The 20,893-nt window shown below is 44.4% G+C and overlaps 1 protein-coding gene and 1 long non-coding RNA gene across 4 annotated transcripts; one reads left to right on the forward strand and one right to left on the reverse strand.

Annotated features, from left to right (window-relative positions):
* Nucleotides 1–369: 369 nt before the first annotated feature.
* Nucleotides 370–13,611, forward strand: LOC134861120 (probable ribonuclease ZC3H12C). Of its 2 annotated transcripts, none has more exons than XM_063878133.1 (6): nucleotides 370–480; nucleotides 7,492–8,327; nucleotides 8,529–8,668; nucleotides 8,764–8,998; nucleotides 9,263–9,369; nucleotides 9,470–13,611. In XM_063878133.1, exons 2-6 carry the CDS (start codon nucleotides 7,561–7,563, stop codon nucleotides 11,014–11,016), a joined length of 2,796 nt encoding a protein of 931 aa, XP_063734203.1. In that variant the 5' UTR covers nucleotides 370–480; nucleotides 7,492–7,560; the 3' UTR covers nucleotides 11,017–13,611. The 2 variants fall into 2 exon arrangements, with proteins under 2 accessions (XP_063734203.1, XP_063734204.1); XM_063878134.1 differs by lacking the exon at nucleotides 370–480 and adding an exon at nucleotides 3,994–4,121.
* Nucleotides 13,612–14,190: 579 nt separating this feature from the next.
* On the reverse strand, nucleotides 14,191–18,776 carry LOC134861022 (uncharacterized). 2 transcript variants are annotated; one of them, XR_010165347.1, is made up of 4 exons: nucleotides 18,125–18,776; nucleotides 17,601–17,682; nucleotides 14,650–14,721; nucleotides 14,191–14,377 (listed from the first exon to the last, which is right to left on the reverse strand). It is a non-coding gene; the product is annotated as an uncharacterized LOC134861022 (long non-coding RNA). The 2 variants fall into 2 exon arrangements; XR_010165348.1 differs by having other exon boundaries at nucleotides 17,596–17,682.
* Between the last annotated feature and the right edge of the window lie 2,117 nt (nucleotides 18,777–20,893).

Raw genomic sequence — 20,893 nt, forward strand, 5'->3', positions numbered from 1 at the left:
CTATCTTCCTCTTTGTGCCAAACAATAATCTTAAACTCTTTGAGAGACTTCAGCAATTTCCAAAGAAGTCATTATTTCCAGGAGGATTTAAGGTCATAGTGAATATAGCTACCGGAAGCAGATATTTACGTTTGTTAAAATAATGGGACACAATAACATGTTGAGATACTCGACCATTATTATTACAAAGTATATAATTAAATGAACTTAAAAACTAATGAATCATATATTAAATGTATTGGGAATAAAATGTAACATGTAGAGGTAAGCTATATCTCTAAATCCATGCTCCAAAAAACATCTGCTTTTATTTTGAAAATCCTCAGAGCGGAAGTCCCCCCTCACTCCCAGCAGCTTGACGCAGGTTGGCGGGTCACGCTGCAACCAGCCGGATGTTTTGCGTCGCCAGTATGTGACGGGAACATTTGCTCGTTTCACCAACAAAGCGAATACTGCAGCTCCAGCGGCGGCCCTGACCAGGTGAGTAGCCGAGAACAGTGTTAGTTTATCGGACTGGTTGGCTCCAGGACCTGCGGGAAGGTGCGGGTGAAAGCTGCAGAGAGGTCGTGACGGTGTTGGTTTGCAGTGACCGTGCACGCCACTCGCGCGCTCCCAAACACCCATGTAGTTTCTGTTGATTGTAAACCCCCCTTCAACAGGCGGATGCATGCTGGTGTTCATCACCTGTATGACTCCTAATGCAGGGTTTAAAAGAGAGTACGCATTGAGCAAACACAAGCTTCCACTAGTTCTCTGAAGGATGCATGAATCCCCACCTAGTGTTCATCTGTATGTGCGCTCCCTGACAGCTGTGTCTTTGTTACAGTCAGCAGTGATGTGCAGGGGGAGGTGATGTGTGCATGCACAAGCCCCAGCAGCTGTTTGTTTTACTACGTGTTAACCTTTGTACACCCCCCACTGATTGGAAGTGTCGACCAGAGGTGGGAGAAGTACTCCGATCTTGTACCAGTACAAGTACCAGAGTGTAGGAATCCTCTGTTACTAAGTAAAAGTGCTGCAATCACAATCTTCCTCAAGTAAAATCATAAGCATCACATTTACTCCAGGTGTAACAAGTCTTATTTAAGTGTTGATTATAATTAAAATCATTATTCAAAATGTGAAAAGTAAAGAGTAAAAGTATGTAGTTTACTCCTGAATTGAAGTGTAGAAGTAAAGTAAAGTAGAAGTTGCAAAAAAATGGAGTCCCTCAACATGTACTTGAGTAAATGTTAACTTGCACCACATATGTTGAAGGTTCATTAGTTCAATAAACCCCTCTTATATATGTGCACTGCTTTTGCTTTACAATCCATGGTTGTAAGATCCCTAAAGTTAACTTTCTTGAGTGTCAGCTCTTTGAGTGTCAGCTCTTTGCCTCTCTGGCTTTCCCTGTTATGAGTATTGATTTAGAAACACTGACAGGTTGATCTTTGCCATGATATCCTGACTTAATCCATACTGATTTGATGTGTTTTCAGTAGTTTGTACAGGGGTCAGAGGACAGGTCAGAGGGGACGGGGTCTCCTGCTGTTGTTAAGACCGGGGTCAGATTATGCATGCAACTCATTTATGGTATTTGTTTAAACCTGCCCGATGGGTTCAACACCATAAAACCTAGATATAGTCATTAATCTGCAGCTCATTTGCTGGTTCTAATCAGTCTAAGTAGCTAAAATAGCCCTAGTCCAGCTTCCAAAATGTGAGTGTTTCAATAGTTTTGGTGGATCAAAGAGAGGGATAGTTGCCTCAAGTTTTCGTAAATTATTGCTGATCATATTTCAGTTTTTGAAGAATCAGGATAACGAACCGATAGCCGATTAAATAATGCTTCTAACATGGATTCTCCTCCTGCTGTCGAACTGTGCAGCTTACATCTGTTTCGTGTGCACTCAGTGTCGTCTGTCTGAAAAACGATAGCGCTGCTGCTGCAGTTGTTGGGAGCAGCTCACACACCTGTTTGTTTGGACAGATGGTGCACAGAGCTCTCCTCTGTGTGTGTGTGTGTGTGTGTGTGTGTGTGTGTGTGTGTGCAGATACTGTGCAGCGGGTCAGCTGCTGTGTTTCCTCTCAAGGCCCTTATCTCACTGGACAAGCCGCCTCAGAACACACTCTTATTTAAGCAGGCAGTTGCTTTCCTGTTGGGCCAGGAGCTGCATTTCATTTGGCACGTCGACAGAGAACACACACTAAAACACACTGACACCACAGACTGATTTATTTTTCATTGTGCTGACAAGACAAAATGTAGTTTATTAAACCTTATTATACTTTACTAATATCTACCCTTGTTCAAATCTAAGGAGCTGGATCATACTGGAACTATTCCGATGATTAATCAATTAATCTGCACCTTTTTTTATAACTATCCACTTTTTAGACAAAAACATCAAATTAGATCATTTTCTTTGTCATGTGTGATAGAAAACTGCCTATTTTATCATTTGCACCATTGGGTGAACACGACACCCAATTTGAATACATCTCTTTGAGCTGTGGGACAGTTTTACACTTAAAATAATCAATGGAAATAATCCAGAAGGGCTTTTTGAGAGGCCTCCACCAAGGCTGTTTCCGAAATGAAATGGGCTCTTTCTTCATCCATGCTGCAACCTTCCGGCCAGTTTCACAGACAAACAGAAACATAACCTCGTTGTCGATGGTATAATTAAGCGTCCCCTTGTTGGCTCGTATCCATGGTGTCCTCTTTGCTGTCCCTGCTGAAAGCCTGTGAAATTTGCCGTGGGTGGAACAAAAGGTCAGCATTTATTTACACGTTTGTTCAGACCCTATGATCCCGTTCGCTGATGAGCTTTGCACCAACGGAGAAAACATCGCTGTGCATTTATTGAATAAAACCACCCAAACTCTCCACGCTGCGTCTGCTCTGACTTCATCTTTGCAAACATTCAGACCTCTGGATTTTGGAGGTGAACGCCGTTATCACTCAGCACTAAGTGTGTGAGTACATTCAGCTAAAACATGCTGACTCTCAGATATGCTTTTTTTCTGATCTACATGAAATAAGGTAAATATATTTGGGTTTAGAAAGACATCACTTTGCACTGTCAGAAACTAGGATGGACAACTAGATTTTTTTTGTGACGTTTAATGGATTTATTGGATCATCTGCAGGAGGATTGATGATGACAGTCCTCCCTAGGTGCAGCTTGATGTGGACTCTGTTATGAAAGCATTCCCTTCATGCTGTTTGCACATGAGCCCCATAATCACACAGAAGACAGAGAGGCAGAGATTTGTGTTTCTGAGTCATCTGCCCTAAGTGTGCTGCTACAAAGAGGAGCAGCTCCCCTCGTCATACTCATTGGGACATAAAACTTTTTGATGTCCCTCGCCCCTCTCCAACACATGTCCTTTTTCCCTTTCAGGCCGGTCACACTCTCCTCTTTCCTCCTGCACTCTCTTAAAGGCCAGGCCAGTCTTTCAGCCAGCCCTGGTCTTTTCTTTCCCTTTTGAACCCCTCAGCCCGGGACAAAGAGCGGAGAGTGACTTCTCTGTAGCCAGGTGTTCTCCATTGCTGCCCCGGGCCCTAATAGCCCCAGCCCTCACCCTGCAGCTGCCCTCCCCAGCCTCCCATTGTGTGGCTCCATTGTTCCTCCACCCTCCCCTCGTTGATTCATCGGCCACACAGGGGAAGCCCTTTTCAAACAGAGGAGGGGAGTGTGTGTGTGTGTGTGTGTGCCGGTGAGCGTTGACTACGCGTGCCTTGGGGAAACTGTGTGTTGCAGGCATTTGCGTAAAGCCACTCCCCTCTTCCCCCCCTGTCTCTGCGACTCATTGTAGGGCCGCTGCGCTCTGATTGGTGGAAAAGCAGCCACTCTAAATGAGGGAATGGCAGACATTGTTGCTCCATCTGTTCTGCCACTCATTGTCTAACTTGCCTGCCTCTGTGGAAAGACAGAAAACAACGCGGCTCTGGAAGACGCTCAGACAGGAGGACAGAGGTGCTTGGCTGGATGCTCTGGATGTAGCTGCTGCAGGACCTTTAGGACTTTCACCTGCTGTGTTTTCCAAAAATCAGGTTTTCCAAGGACTTCAATGTGTGGAAATGAGCTGAAAAACTTCCCTTTCTTCTGTGTTTGTTAATCTTTTAAGCTCTGGTAAGTGTGTTGCTATAACCTCACTCTCAATTGTACCTTTTTTAGTTTTACATTTTCTGGCTGTTCTGACCTTTGTCTTATAAGAGCAATACTATTTCCCCCCTCCCTGTTCCCTCACTGGGGCTATTGTGCACATTCATTATTGCACATTAAGTTCAGGATTAAGAGGAGAAGGCCCAGTCCAGCTTGCCTCTGTGTTGATGGTGCTGGATGTGAAGTATTATTAGAAATGTTTAATGTGCATCCCAAAGAGTTGTAGCACCTGCCTAACTTCTGTCTGCAGCCGTGGCTGTGCAGTGGCTTGAATTTCCCAAAGTCTGATCTGTGTTGATATGAAATTTTGGCTGGGGGGGATGGGCTGGTGTTGTCTTTTTTTTGGTTTAAAAAGCTCCTATGTGGGTCACATGAGGCTGGAGGAAACAAACTGTGCCGTGGTTAGAGATGTTATCCTTGGAAAGTGTGTGTGTGCTACTTTCACATTTGACTGTGTGTGTGTGTGTGTGTGTATGTCAAAGACAGTCTGTCCTGCTGCATGTTTATCCTCGCTCTATTGTGTGTGTGTGTGTGTGTGTGTGTGTGTGTGTGTGTGTGTGTGTGTGTGTGTGTGTGTGTGTGTGTGTGTGTGTGTGTGTGTGTGTGTGTGTGTGTGTGTGTGTGTGTGTGTGTGTGTGTGTGTGTGTGTGTGTGTCAGTCAGGGGGAGACACCAGTTGCGCTCAGCAGACATCTGTTACCCTTCTTCAGGCGGGGATAGCCTAGCGCGCCATCTAGATGCACACACACACCACGGCTGATTATCCTAGGACCGCCCCCCTTTTTTTTACAATAACTTTTCCACAGTATCAGACATGCAGCGGTATATTGCCAGACAAACCCCCTCTCTCTCCCCCCTAACCCTTTAAACCCCAAACCCCTTTGCCCCCTCTCTCACCCCCTGCACACACACACTTTTTTTTTACACAAAGCCCCCACATACAAAGCGCTGTAAGGACTGTGTTACATATTCATTGCTGCCTCCATCAAAGCCTCGGTGCTGCTGTGTGTGGGATGTTTGAAAGATGCTCCCCCTGAGATGGAGCGGTGGTGAGGTGGCTCTGCCGTTGGGCCGCTAACTCTAAGCCTAATTTGGGAATTCCTCAATTCACTGCATGCATTATTCTGCAGAGCCCGGACCACACCAGAAGACTTTTGAAATCCCAAGTCTCACATTTAATTAGATGACACATTTAGTGACGAGCACAGTGTTCGGATTCCTGCCGTTCAGAGGAGAAAACAACAGGATTATTATCAGATGTGTAAAAACAAAATCAAATGAGGTTAATGTGATGCAGCAGATAACCTGCCATATGTTTCACAGATCAGGGTGTTTAGGTGAATATCAGACAAGCTGTCAACTCTGGGAAATTGTAATCTGCATTTTTACACCTTTTTTGACATACATTAATGTATTCATAAATCAGGAAAAACAGCAAGTGAAATGAGATAAAGACAGAGATGGATTATGTGTTGCTTAAATCTATCACTTGGAAAACCAAAAGCAATCTATTACATTTAAATGATTGGCATAGTTGTGAGCTGTTTGCTTAAGAAGCACTGATCCAACTTTTTGCTGCGAACAGATTTTCAGTTCATTCTAGAGATCTGTTGTAATTTGCTTCCTACACAAAATGTAATACAAACTTCTCTGTCACTAACGGCTCCTTTTGATAAACCCTCAATAGGTATAGAATTGCTCCTGAGTCAGTGGTCTAATATCTACGTAGTTTTGACGTGCTGTTCTGGCTGGATGATGACAAGCTTTAGAGAAATGGAAAGACAGTTTGGATGTGTCAGCTGTAGTCCCTTAACAGAGTACAGTTTGCATGATCGCGCCCAATAGCCTCAGTCAGACATTATGAGTCACAGTGTGTGTGTGTGTGTGTGTGTTGTGTGTGTGTGTTTATTTATGTGCATGGGCACCGTCAACACCTACATTAGCTGATGCCAAGGTCCTGGTCCTAATCACTCCTGCAGGTCTATTATTGTCATTTCATTCACTTAAGCCCCTCCCTCCCCCACTGTGTGTGTGTGTGTGTGTGGAAGGCGGGTCACCGACTGAAAACACCGCAGCCTCTGTCTTGGCATTTGGAAAGAAGGGGGAGAATGCTTTCAACAGCTGTAGCTTAGCAACAGTAGCTGAGACGAGTTGCTAGGCAGCGCTTTTTCATAAAATGCGAACTCACTCCACCCAGCATCCCCCCCCCCCCAACCAACCACCGTCTCTAAGTCACTTCCACTTCCATCATCTGCTTTGTCCTGCATTGGGTTGAGTCCCAACAGGTTTACACTTTTTCTGAAATAGTGCAGATACTAAAACTAGAATCCTCTACCTGCAAAAGTCCTGTCTTCAATTGAGCAAATAGGACTTAATTTTACAATCCCTTGTTGTAATCTGCACATTCTTGATGTTGGGAGTGGATGTAGGGTTAAAAACGTCACTAATAAATAAGTAAACGTGTTTAAAGTAGACCTACAATAAATACTCATTCTACACAACTGTGATATTATGGATGCATTAATGTGGTCATCTCTTAAAGGTTGCAGCTGGTAAATATGAGTTCATTGTATTTCTATTTGTTATTAATCTGAATCTTTAAGGAAACTGAAGCTGTCTGATAAGTAGCGAGGAATAGAAACACAGTAAGTACTCAAAATTGTGTAGGAGTTACTTTCCAATCCTGGAGGGAACATATCAGTGTCCTGATCTCAGATTAACTTTCCAAAGCGCTCCCTGTAATTTGTCTGCAGATAAACCTTTGACACCAATCAGATTAGTCTAACCAGATCTAATGTCCGCGCTGCCAGAATGCTGCGTGCTGATTGGCTCGGTGGCCTCGGAGCCCCTCTGTGTTTTAATGAGTGACTCCACCGCCCCAGTGGGAAGAAGCATATGGACCTTAATTACCAGGTAGAATGTGGGGGGGAGGGGAGGGTCTGTCGTCCCCAGCGCTAACGTCTTTTTTTTGCAACAGTCCCCACCCCCCTTAGATTAATGTGCTGTGGCGTGGCTCTGTTATAGCACACTGGGGCCAGACTCTAAAAACGCGGGAGTCCCTAAATTATGTTGGGGGGGCCCCCCATTGTGTCAGCCAGCGGAGTCCCCAACTGCTGCGAGACAGTGTTTGGGAGGCAAAATGTTTCTGAGGAACAACGATGCCATCTGATGATGTATCAGCCCAATGATATTCTCCTCTTGCTGATTATTTATTTCAGTTGGTATTTACTCCTCTGTTCCTTTCTTTAATTGAACGTGCAAATAAATGTAAAGCAACCTCGCTGATCTGTCAGTTAAAGTTCCCTATATATCTCACTCCTCCTCCTCTCTGACCTCAGGCACCAATGAGTGGATCTTTGTGAGAGGGCAGCAGTGGGCCCGCTGTGCTGGATGTCTGTGACACTTCCATGGGCCAGAAGGACCATGTGGAGGCAGGAGCGGGACTCATCCTCGACCTGGGGCTGGATCTGGAGTACCTCCACGTAGCAGGGGCCGACCGGCAGGCTGGCGGCTCTGACGGGCCCCCTGCCATGGAGGAGCAGGGGGAGAGCCCCGGCATCTGCGGCACCACCACCAATGACCCGGAGGAAAATGCTGCGTCGGATGCAGAGTGCGAGCCGGCGCCTTCTCCCAGCGACCCGGACGGAGGGTTAGCTCACGGTAAGAACACGCACCAGCCGCTCTGTCGGACCCAGTGTGTGGACTTGGGCACCGACGGTCCTCCTGAGCTCCCATCAGAAGTTGAAGATGATACCCCCGCCCAGTCTTCACCCAGCTCCCCCTGTAAGCTCCCCCGACCTGATCCTCCGTGCACCGCCTCCTCACCAGAGCCGGCACTGGAGGGCGGAGGGAAGGAGTACCAGGCCAAGCTGGAGTTCGCCCTGAAGCTGGGATATTCCGAGGAGACGGTGCGCCTGGTGCTGTCCAAGCTCGGCCCCGACACCCTCATCAACGACATCCTGGGAGAGCTGGTCAAACTGGGAACTAAGTCAGAGGGAGAGCAGCCGGCCGGATCATTAGCCTCCACCTCATCTTCTTCATCCTCTTCTTCCTCTTGCGGCTGTTCTGATCTGCTGGAGAGCCAGAGGTCGGACTCGCCCTGTCCATCAGAGTCTCTGGGCGACCAGGACAACCTGCGGCCCATTGTGTTGGACGGCAGTAACGTAGCCATGAGGTGAGCAGGCAGTGGGAGCGGTTTTCCTAAAGACACGTAGTTTAAGCTTTACCCACATCTGAATGCTGCACAGCTTCTGTTTCCTATTTATTTGCATGCCTTTATTGATCCAACACAGCAGACTTTAGCATCACAGCATCACATACTGTTTGTATCCATTGCTGCAAAATCTGCAGTCTCACTCTTTACTATGTCCCATAGCCATGGCAACAAGGAAGTGTTTTCCTGCCAAGGCATCCAGCTGGCGGTTGATTGGTTCCTCGAACGTGGCCATCATGACATCACCGTGTTTGTGCCGGCGTGGAGGAAAGAGCAGTCCCGCCCCGACGCCCCCATAACAGGTCAGTGCAAGAGGCTGATTGACAGACACACACCCAGCATCTGATAAAGTTGTGAGTATCTTTCTCATACCTCCCCCCCCCCCCCCCCCCCATAGATCAGGAGACCCTGCGGCGCCTGGAGAAGGAGAAGATCCTGGTCTTCACTCCCTCTCGGCGCGTCCAAGGTCGGCGTGTGGTTTGCTATGACGACCGCTTCATCGTCAAGCTGGCCTATGAGTCAGACGGCATCATCGTCTCCAACGACAACTACCGAGACCTGGCCAATGAGAAGCCGGAGTGGAAGAAGTTCATCGATGAGCGGCTGCTCATGTATTCCTTTGTCAATGACAAGTGAGTGGAGGAGGATCAGTGAGGGGCTGGGTGTGATAGAGATTAAAAGAATGAGGCGTTTATAGTTTATGTCTCTGATTTTAAACCTTCATATCTCATTCCTTGTTATCACTCGATCACATCTGACATTTAGTTTGACAAATACCACATTTTAAAAGGAGAATTACAGCTTATTTTAAGCGCTTTCACTGCTTATTTCTCTAAGAGATGCACCCAGTATTGTCCTATTTAGTGTCAAATCTAATCCTCCCCTCCTCCTCTCAGATTCATGCCCCCAGATGACCCTCTTGGTCGTCACGGCCCCAGTTTAGACAACTTCCTGCGGAAAAGACATGTCATGCCTGAGCAGAAGAAACAGCCTTGCCCCTATGGTGAGAACACAGCATAAAAATGAACTCCGATCACACATACAGACGTATCTTGTGATTTTGTATATTTCCTTTTAATGAATCTGATACCGTTTGTCTCCAGGAAAAAAGTGCACTTACGGCCACAAATGTAAGTACTACCACCCGGAGAGAGGTGCTCAGCCTCAGCGGGCCGTGGCTGATGAGCTGCGTGCCATTGCCAAAACCTGTGTCACCACAAAAAACCAGGGGGACACTGGGCTAGTGAAGAGCCACAGTGTGCCAGCTGGCAGCCTTGATGCTAAAAAAGGCGCCCAGAAAAGGCAGTCAGACCCTAGCATCCGAGCTCTGTCGTACAGCGACGCTGAGGAGAAGTTGGCCAGAGGGAGGGCGGAGAGCCAGAGGAGCGGTCTGTGTGGCAGCAGCAGTAGCAGTGGGAGTGTAACCATGTCTACGGCTCCAGGGGGCCCTCCCTCCAGTTTCAGCCTTCCCCAGGAGCAGCAGTCCAGATCTGTGACTCCTCATAGTCTCCCAGCCCCGAGCCACGACCTCTACCCTCACTGTGAATCTCCAGACTTGAGCTACTACTCGGTGACTCGCGCTTACTCCGGATTGAGCCTCTCCTCCAGACGCAGCCCGGACTGTCGCTTCCCCAACGACACAGACTTGCGACTGGGCTCGATGGGCTCCGCCGGCTCCGAGTGCGGCAGCGAAAGCAGCGTGAGTTGCGGCAGCAGCTGCGACTCGTACAGCGAGAGGCCGTGTCCTGCATGCCCCGCAGACACGTTACTGGAAGACAACGCCCATTTTGCTAACCCTCACAGCAGATTGTATCCCCATCATGCCGCGTCAAACCACGAGCTGTGCGGCCTTCATCCTGCAGACTACGCAAACATCCAGCACGGCTACCACCTGGCCCGCGGGCAGAGCTGTGCTCACGACCAGCCTCCACCCGAGGCTCCCCCAAAGCGCCCTCTCTACCCGCTGCCTCCTCACCTCCAGCACCAGCCGCTGACCGCTCGCTCAAGCTGCCCGGGCGACTACCACTCATTGCCCCAGGCCAACCCTCACTCCCCCGGCTCTCCTCTGGGACGCTGCCTGGCTCCGACGCGAGGAGAAAGCGTGTCAGACTCACATCTGTATGAACACCACTCTACATCGCACCATCACCACCGGACAAAAGCGTTGCCGGGCTGGGATTCGTACTATAGGCAGCCTCCGCTACCGCCGTCCAGGTACGAGCCGTCAGCCTATCAGAGCCTGCCGGACACCCGCCAATCATCATGGCACGCCCCTCCCTGGGCACAGGAAGGCTACACCCAGCACCACTCCTCCCACCCAGCACTCCATCCATCCTCCACACATTACTTGAGCCACCCGCCGCCTCCAGCCCACTCTCCTCACCCTCCTCATCCATCCAGCTCTCCTCTCCCGCCGTACCCGCCTCACCTAACAATGCCCTCCCACGCTACTTCCTCCTACATGCCGCAGCATCCAGACTCCCCTGCACACAGCCGCTACGGAGACATGAGGGAGAAGGTGTACGTCAACCTGTGCAACATCTTCCCCTCGGAGCTGGTGAGCCGGGTGATGGCCAGGAGCCCCCACATCACAGACCCCCAGCAGCTGGCAGCCGCTATACTTGCAGAGAAAGCCCAAACAGGCTACTGAAAAATGTGATTTCTCTTTAGAATCAGTTTGGTAGTCACAAAAACTGTGGGTGGTATGCTTCGGTATGCCTTTGCAACGCTTGAAAGCACGTCGGGTTTGCGTGGTGGAATTTGATGTGTTTTTGGATTGTCTGCAAGGAGAGTTTCTTTTCTTACTGGTCACTCAACTTTGACAACTGTGGGGAGAAATGTATGAAATTGTGATGACCCAGTAAGAAGTTTTACGTATAACGAGCTTATCATATGAGTCTTTTCAACTACGAGTAATATGAAGGCCCGGTTTTGTTTTGGAGGGACTACACACATGCATAATGTGCATTGTAGACCCTCGAGAGTTAAGTCACAAATATTTTAACGTGATTTTCATTTGTTTTGTGAAAATCCACATCTGTTACTCCACGGTCAGATGAGTTTCAAACAACTCTCTGACCACGGTCTGTGTATAATATGAATATCTTTGTGTGTGTTGTGCAGCCTCTTGAGGGGCTTTTTTCATGTTGGTATAAAAAATGGGTGAAAGCTGGTTGTCTTATTTGAGATAACGTCAGTATTTGGTCAGAGTTGTAGCTGTAGAGATGGGTGACCCTGTCGTGTGTACCTTAGTTTTAGTAAGGGACATCTCTCTTTCTCTCTATCTGTCTCTCTCTATCTCTCTGGCCCTTTAATTTGGGTCAACTCTGGTATCTGCTACAGACCGAAGAACATCCGGACATCAGTGAATCAAACATGTAAATATATTTAACAGACTCCCCTTGCTGTGTTTTTGGCTAAGAGCGTCTGCTGTTGTCTGTAGCAGATCCCAGCTGAATCCATGCTAGACGGAGAAAACCTTGTTTGATACAAATTGTATCATTACCTAAGTCGCTGATGTTATATACAGTACATGGACCTGTTGATCCGTATCTATCAAACACTCGTGATGTATTGCTATACGATGAAATGCATTGACAAAAGCTTTGTTCCATTCGAGATGATCCAACTTTGAATCTTGTGGAAGTTGCCTTGAGACAATTATTTCAAATATGTTTTGAAACAAAAGAAGTTGTCTGCCTACTATGTTTAGGTTTCACAACTTCTTCTTTATCCAAGTTTTTTGGGTTTGAAGCTGGCTTATTTTCTACAGGAGCTCCAAGGAACTCACATGTAAGAATTATGTTTTGGTTAACTGGCCCATTAGAAAACCAGAAGTCACCTAGTGTGTTATTTCACCGGGAGGTTGGGGTCGGTTCATTTGAAGCTTTTTTTTTTGTTGCCTTTTGTTTAGGCCAGGATGTGCAGATCCTTTAAATAACTGTGTAGAATGCTTGAAATAGTAGGGATGTTTTTTCATTAACTTATCTATTAAATTAAAAGTGGACAGACCCCAGCCCTGTTTAATTAGTCACATTTTTTTATATTGCAGTCAGTCCCAGATCCCATGGCGGCCATTCTGCAAGTCTGTAACACTCTGCTTCTTCCTGAGTATTTGGAAATTTATAAAAAACAATTTTGCCTCCACAAAAAAGACGAGGTCTTCATTAAAAACAAAAGTCAGTAAAGCGATGTTAAGAACAACAACATCACCGTATGGCAGTAAAAGGAAGATGCTAACACTGCTACACACACAGGAGGTTACCTGAGCCCTTACTAAGCTGATGCTAACATTCACTTTGTGAATACACACCTGACACACTTGAAAGGGAAATTCGGATGCACGTTGTACTTGTGCTCGTCGGACGTTATATTCTGAATGTAGCAGAAGCCTATAAAGTTGTTCTTGAAGTTCAAAATGGCCGCCAAGGAATTGAAGAATACAGAGTGAGCTCGTCATACAGTTCTTCGAGAGCCAGCTTCATGAAGCTCACTGGTCTCTTTCCTGTCTAACGTGTCAGATGGTGCAAATGATGAATAATTGTACAACGACATGTGCTGTTGATGAGAGAGAACTTTTGTGTGTATTGAAGAAGCGCCTTCTCTCCGGCCTCCTGGCACTGTGTGTCAGTGTGGCCCCTGAGCGTGGGCCCAAAGTAATGCCTCTTCGTGGCATTGTGCTAATGACACATCCAATTCTCTGAACTATGTTCAGCTAACTGTTATGCATGTTTTGATTTCTTTTTCGTGTCTGCATGTTGTGTTTTATTTTGTGTACATACACAGTTGTGTTTCTCTCCAGGACGCTTTGTCTATCTGTATATGTGACATGATTGTAGCTGTTGAGATTAACTTATACTCAAATCTGGCTTGTTTTTTCCTGTATCAGTTAGTATGCAGAACAACAACCCCTTTGAAGTAAGAAAGTAAAAAACACATCTGTTCCCATCAGGCTTGACACTACTCCAAAGAATTAGGAAGCATGTTTTAAATACATCCCACTTCTCTCCAACATCCTTTTCTTTGGAAGTGCACACTGCAATAGATAGTGAAATTTGAAACCATTGTGGTGAATCTTCACTTTCAGAAGTATCACAACACCGGCCACAATCCTACATCACAACAATAAGATGCCTGTTTTTATTTATATTTGCATTTTGCTAGTAGTAAATGTAACTGATTGATTATTGTAACATTCTCAACTGTAACTGTGATTGTATAATAAACAGAATACTGCTGTAAAACATCTGATAGCCACTGGTTTTGTTATAGTTCAGAAAAGCTTGTTTGAAGTAACTTAAAACCAGCCCAACACTCGAGTACACAACCTCAGAAAATATCAGAAAACATATTATAGTGTGTTGAAAAAATGTCATGTTTTCTTCAATTATTTACTTACAATGCTGTTGTTTTTCAGATCTGTTCAACATGACCTTATATACATGAACATTATGTTATATTACACTTAGATATATAACATTTTCTTAAAAGTAAGGGTCCCATAAAGACGCTGCCTATCAACATACAGGTATAACCCTCAATTATTTTCGTTAAAAACGTGCCTATTATTCTTAAAAAGACATTCTTTATTGTACTTTTCATGTTGTAGTGAAGGCATGTACACAAGGTGTGCAGCAGCTCCTATAGGGGGCAAAGCTGGGCCAGCAGAGTCTGCATTTAGTGTGTGTGTGTGTGTGTGTGTTTGACTCCAGTCCAATTCATCAGAATCCAAAGGTTTATTAGCTACTAAACTGGTTTACAAAGACCCGTACACTGACAACTTTGTTTCTGAAAAACGTGAGGTACTACACTAGGCCGACTCAGTCATCAAGGCTTTGTTGTTGAGCCTTAAATTCATGGTGTCTTGTTCTTATGGTCTCCCCTCAGGAGTGCAGAGAGCCCCACCCACAAGTGTGAGGACTGCAGCTGCTGGAGAGCAATGATGCGCTCCTCTTCACCCATGTCAAAGACTCTGCTGCCTGAACAGTGTCTCTGAGAATAGCATCGGCATCCTTTAAGGAAGAACAGAGCCTTCAAACAACAGCCCATGTTACTGTAGCTACTCAATGAGTCAGCACTGCATTATGTCTTGCTTTGCATCAAGCCTTCTGCAGAACACATGTTACATACCAAGCTGCCAGTGCCCTTTTGTTGTTTTTCTGCATTATTCAACCAATAAAATGGACTTTGGCCAATAATTAATATAACAGAAGGATCAGAGTAATAGTGCGAGAGGTGAGGCAATAGGAGATTGATGTTTCGTTGACTCAATAACTTTAAATACCTGAGCTAGCAGCCTGGTACCTGATCCAGCAGATGTGGCCTGCTTCTTCTGTGGGGGGGCAACCTGTTCATCCTGAAACATATTGAGAGGTTAAAGGTTTAACAGTTCACAGCGCTAACACTTGTTCTTTCCTGTTTTCACATTTTCTGTGTGTGACAAAATCTACCAAACAACACATGAGTATCTCGTACTGCATAGCTCAGAGTGATACCACACTGCTCTGGTAAGCTGAAGTCTTGGGTTCGATCCTCATGAGGTTCAGCAGTTTTCAAAAGCTGAAACCCAAAGTCAAGAGCACATTTACCAAATGAAAGGTGGAGCTGTCACATCAAATAGCTCAGAGGGATAGAAGACTGACTGAGACTGTGGGTTGTGGGTTCAAGGCTTTTCAGGTGCACTCATCTTAAAGGTCCAAAAACCCAAATGAACAAGTCATACCAAACATGAACGTCTCAGGACAAATAGCCCAGAGGGATAAGTGACAGGTCAGAAGATCTGAGGTTGTGTGTTCAACCCTTATTAGGTGCAATATATTTTAAAGTCTACCGTTCAAAGAGGAGGAATTACATTCTCAACCAAACACAGACCAGTGTGTTCTCCATATAGCTTACAGGGATACGACACTGCTAAGAAGATCTGAGGTTGTGAGTTTGATTCTTATCCATTGCAGTAACTTTACAAGTCAAATTCCCCACAGAAGAAGTTCAAATGTGTACCTGACAACAATCAACCGTGTTCGGTCATATAGCTCAGAGTGGAGGCTTTGTGGGCTGTAGATCTGAAGATGTGTGTCAAACACCAAAGAGAATTACTTTGACAGGTTTTCATATTTAGACGTTCCTGTGACCTGTCATACAGCTCAGAGAGATGTGAGGAAGCTCAGTAGAGCTGAGGTTTTTAAAGTCCAACACCAATAATAAATGAGTCAAACACGCTCAGGTTGTGAGACAAAATCATCCTCAGATCAAATATCTCAGAGTGATACAACACTCCTCTGAGGAACTGAAGTCTTAGGTTCAATCCGCATGAGGTGCAGCGACTTCAGTCCAGGTCCAACACCCAAAGTACAGAATAAGATCACCAAACCAAACAGAATTTGCACAAGTCAAATGGCTCACTGAGATAAAACACTGCCTTAAAGACTGGAGGTTCTGGGTTCGATCCTCTTTATTTGCACTGATTTTTCAGCTAAAACATCAAACATGATGAACTGAAATAAGAAAGAGAAGAGAGTTTCATTCACATGTGTTTGTGCCTAAATTGTTTGACATACTAAACTATTACTGCTTTCTCAGACAGACTACACTATGACTATTTGAGATATACTTTGTATGACAGGCTACTGAACACCATGCCAAACTCTCAGGTCAAACGGCTCAGTGAGATGCACTTTTGTTCTGAAGAACTGAGGTTTCAGGTTCAATCCCCATAAGGTGCAAATGTTTTGGATGTTCAAAACCCAAAATGTAGAATAAGATTACCAAATGAAACAGACTTCATTGAAGTCATATGGCTCACTGGGATAAAACACTGCCTTGAAGACTGGAGGTTCTGGGTTCGATCCTTTTATTTGAACAGATGTTCAGGTAGAACATCCACAATGATGGAAGAAAGAACAGAGAAGAGTTTCTCATTTACAAATGTTGGAGGCACAGTTTACTGAAATACTTCACTGACAGTTTTATTGGATGGACTAAACTATGACTTGTTCTATTTCCTATTTTACATTTTCTTTGTGACAAATCCTACCAAACAACTGATAACTGCCTCAAGTGAAATAGCTCGCTGTGATACAACACTTCTCTGGTGAGCTGAAGTCTTAGGTTCGAATCCCGGGACATCCAGGCATTTTCAAGTCTAACACCCAAAGTGGAGAATGACTTTACCAAATGAAGGTTCTGTCTCTCAGGACAATTAGCTCAGAGGGATAAGTGACAGGTCAGTAGAACTGAGGTTGTGTGTTCAAATCCTTTGTGAGCTGTAGTGATTTTTAAAGTGCTTTACTCAGTGGAGAAGCTAAATGTGCCCGGAGAGCAGGGCTTCATGTACATGTATGTGGCCTCAGGGGTTTGTTCGCGGCACGTAGGCGCCCGTGTCGAGTTCAGATCCACCACTTAAGTGTACGGGGTTCGAATATCGAACAAGGTAGATAGTTACAATAGATCAGTGAGGCAGACACATTAGGAAGGCAGGTAGGCAGACACAGTAGGAAGGCAGGTAGGCAGGTAGGCAGGTAGGCAGGCATGAAGGAGAGGCAGACACATTAGGAAGGCAGGTAGGCAGACACATTATGAAGGCAGGTAGGCAGACAAGGAGATGCAGGACTCAGATAGAGTAAAGTAGGGGTTCAAAAAAAGTTATTTTGTCTTTTTGGTTCCTAAAGCAGCAGTGCAGCCGCAGGGGGGATTTGAACCCTGGCAGCCAGGATTCTTTTTTGGCTCAATGTGCACCTGCTCTACCAGGTGAGCCACCGGGTAATACAAAGAGCAATAGGTTTAAGTTTTATTTAACATAATAAGTCAATATCACCTTTAAAAAAGAAAAAAGTGTTAAAAAAAATCAAAGTTTATTTTAGAAGTCATTAATTAATGACTTCTAAAATAAACTTTGATTTATTTTAACACTTTTTATGATTTTATAAAGAAATTTCACATTTTTAAGACATTTCTTTAAAATTATTTATGATTTTATATTTTATATCATTAGCTCTGACTTTTTACCAAAAATTAAATCGTTTTTTTTTGTGACACTTCAATTAAATAATAGTGACCTTTAATGACTTTTTATGATGGTTTTCTATTTGCTATATTTATGACTTTTTCCGACACTATATCAGATTACTAATGGCATGGTAAACTATTATGGTATTTCTAAAGCTTTTACTATCCTAGGACTTTCTGCTGACATTTAAAAGTGTGTGCTTACTAAGACTTTTAAATGACATACTTTACCACGAGTGGAGGAAGAAGAGGACGAGGATGATGTGAAGAAACCCGGCTGTCCTCAGGTTTGGTCCAGAAACTCTGCACTCACCTGGGGAGAAATGAAGAGAGGGACAGCATTAGGATTATTCTGGTTTAAGACATCTTAAACTTTTTCAGGGATTTATTTATCAGCATCTGTTTGACTTTCTTTCTAAAAGCTATTTATCTTATTGTAATTACAACAAATATTAAAAATGTGATTTTTATGCTGCTGCAACGAAAACATTTCCCAAATTGGGATAAATAAAGTACTTCTATCCATCTATAATGAAACATATCTTTTCTCAGGACACACCAACATGATTGTTTATGATAAACTACAATATTATATTTGTCACACGATTCTAAACTATGACTTAATATGACTCTAAATCCAGCCACTCTACATCAAGTCACCTTTTCACTGCAGGACTTTTACTGTGTGCTTTACTGGGAGCTAACCTGACTCTCGCGCTCACCAACAGCACTGTCTACTAACAGTATTTACTCACCAACGCTGACGGGATAGCACAATGTGCATGCTGTTAGCAGTGAAGGTAAAACGCCAACAAGTGTTTCCACACCGGCGCCATCACGCTGCTTCTCTGCCAGGTGTTGCACGATGATACTTCCGGGGTGTGTCCTGCAGAGAGGCTGCAGAGGCTGAATGCATCACATGTGCTCTGTAGACAGCATGTGAGTAAGCCGTCAGTTAATCAAACTCTGCACCAAAATGTGTCTTCAAACTGGATAAAGTCAATGTATGATATACTCTTGCAATCCCAAACATGGAGAAGCGTACGGACAGCAGAGCGTCATACCTCATGGATGAATTGAATTGTTGTTGTTAGCATCTGGAGCTAGCTGCGCTAACGGATATCAGGATCTGTTTCTAGAACAAGGTCGAGGAGAGTCCTCTCCTGTCAGACTGAGAGGCTCAGATAACTACAGCTCAGTGAGGTAAAGGACTCTCCCAGAGTTTAGAGTTAACTTTAGTCTAAGTTATCTCAGTGGGTCTCAAACGGTTTGGTCATCATTTATGTAAACATATGTCCGAGACACTTATATTGATATGATTAATATAGTTATACAAAATGACAGAATAAATCAAACAGGAATGAAATCATTCCAATTAATGCCCGGCCTGACTTATTGTCCCAGTCCGGGTTAGGGTTAGTCTAGTATGTCAAAAATATGCAGGAAAACCCGGCATTGTATAGTATGTCAACAAACTTACAAATAAAACAGAACTAGTCTGTTGATAATGTCAGTTCAGTGTTACCCTTTTAGTCCAATCAGTCAATTGAATTAAATTGTAAAAAAAGATTGATCAATTATTGAGCTATAATTAAAATCATCATACATGTAATATAAAGAAATGTTTAGAATAAATATACATAGAACTAATTAAGAATAAGACCATTAACGAAGACTATGATAACTATTGCAACGAATAGTTATCATAGCCCCCTCTGCAGGTCAGAGACGCTACTTAATGGAGAGTCAGCTGTCTGATCGGATGACACATGAGCAACAGCTCACAGCAACCTCAGCAGCTGACGAGATGCAGCAGAAGAGACACTGGAGGGAATAAACAGCAATAAGTGGAGCAAAAAAAACAAATCGTTTCAAAGAGGAGGAATTAGATTCTCTACCAAACAGAGACCAGTGTGTTCTCCATATAGCTCAGAGTGATGCAAGAGGATCTGAGTTTGTGAGTCCGATTCTTATCCATTGCAGTAACTTTCCAAGTCAAATTTCATCCTAGTGTTAGGAGCAGTGCGCTGCCATTATGCACAGCGCCTCGGGGAGCAGTGTAGGGAACGGTGCCTTGCTCAGGGACACTACGGTAGCTCTTGGTCTTTTGGGACTTAACCTGGTGACCTTCCAGTTCCCAGGCCTAAGGACTTTGCCACCACCAGCAAATTTCCCACAGAATAAGTTAAAATCTATACCTGACAACATTCAATCGGGCGGTGGTGGCAAAGTGGTTAGGGGCTCAAATGCAGAATTCCTGAATTTCCCCTCTGGGATTAATAAAAGCACATCTTCTCTCTTCAATCATGTTCGGTCATACAGCTCAGAGTGGAGGCTGTGAAGTCTGTTGGTCTGAGGATGTGTGTTCAAGTCCTACCTGGGCCCAACACCAAATAAAATGAATTGCAACAGTTATTAGATTTAGAGATAGCTCAGAGAGATAGGAGGAAGCTCAGAGGTTTTTGAAGTCCAACACCAATAATAAATGAGTCAAACATTCACAGGTTGTGACACAAACTCATTCTCAGATCAAATATCTCAGAGTGATACAACACTCCTCTGAGGAACTGAAGTCTTAGGTTCGATCCTCATGAGGTGCAGAGATTATTAAACGTCCAAGACCCAGTATTTAGAATAAGATCACCAAATGAAACAGAATTTGCACAAGTCAAATGGCTCACTGAGATAAAACACTGCCTTAAAGACTGGAGGTTCTGGTTTCAATCCTCTTTATTTGCACTGATTTTTCAGCTAAAACATCAAACATGATGAACTGAAATAAGAAAGAGAAGAGAGTTTCATTCACATGTGTTTGTGCCTCAATTGTTTGACATACTAAACTATTACTGCTTTCTCAGACAGACTACATTATGACTATTTGAGATATACTTTGTATGACAGGCTACTGAACACCATGCCAACCTCTCAGGTCAAACGGCTCAGTGAGATGCACTTTTGTTCTGAAGAACTGAGGTTTCAGGTTCAATCCCCATAAGGTGCAAATGTTTTGGATGTTCAAAACCCAAAATGTAGAATAAGATTACCAAATGAAACAGACTTCATTGAAGTCATATGGCTCACTGGGATAAAACACTGCCTTGAAGACTGGAGGTTCTGGGTTCGATCCTCTTTATTTGAACAGATTTTCAGGTAGAACATCCACAATGATGGAAGAAAGAACAGAGAAGAGTTTCTCATTTACAAATGTTGGAGGCACAGTTTACTGAAATACTTCACTGACAGTTTTATTGGATGGACTAAACTATGACTTGTTCTATTTCCTATTTTACATTTTCTTTGTGACAGATCCTACCAAACAACTGATAACTGCCTCAAGTGAAATAGCTCGCTGTGATACGACACTTCTCTGGTGAGCTGAAGTCTTGGGTTCGAATCCCGGGACATCCAGGCATTTTCAAATCTAACACCCAAAGTGGAGAATGAGTTTACCAAATGAAGGTTCTGTCTCTCAGGACAAATAGCTCAGAGGGATAAGTGACAGGTCAGTAGAACTGAGGTTGTTT

Source organism: Eleginops maclovinus, chromosome 24, assembly GCF_036324505.1.
Source record: "Eleginops maclovinus isolate JMC-PN-2008 ecotype Puerto Natales chromosome 24, JC_Emac_rtc_rv5, whole genome shotgun sequence".
Taxonomy (NCBI): Eukaryota; Metazoa; Chordata; class Actinopteri; order Perciformes; family Eleginopidae; genus Eleginops; species Eleginops maclovinus.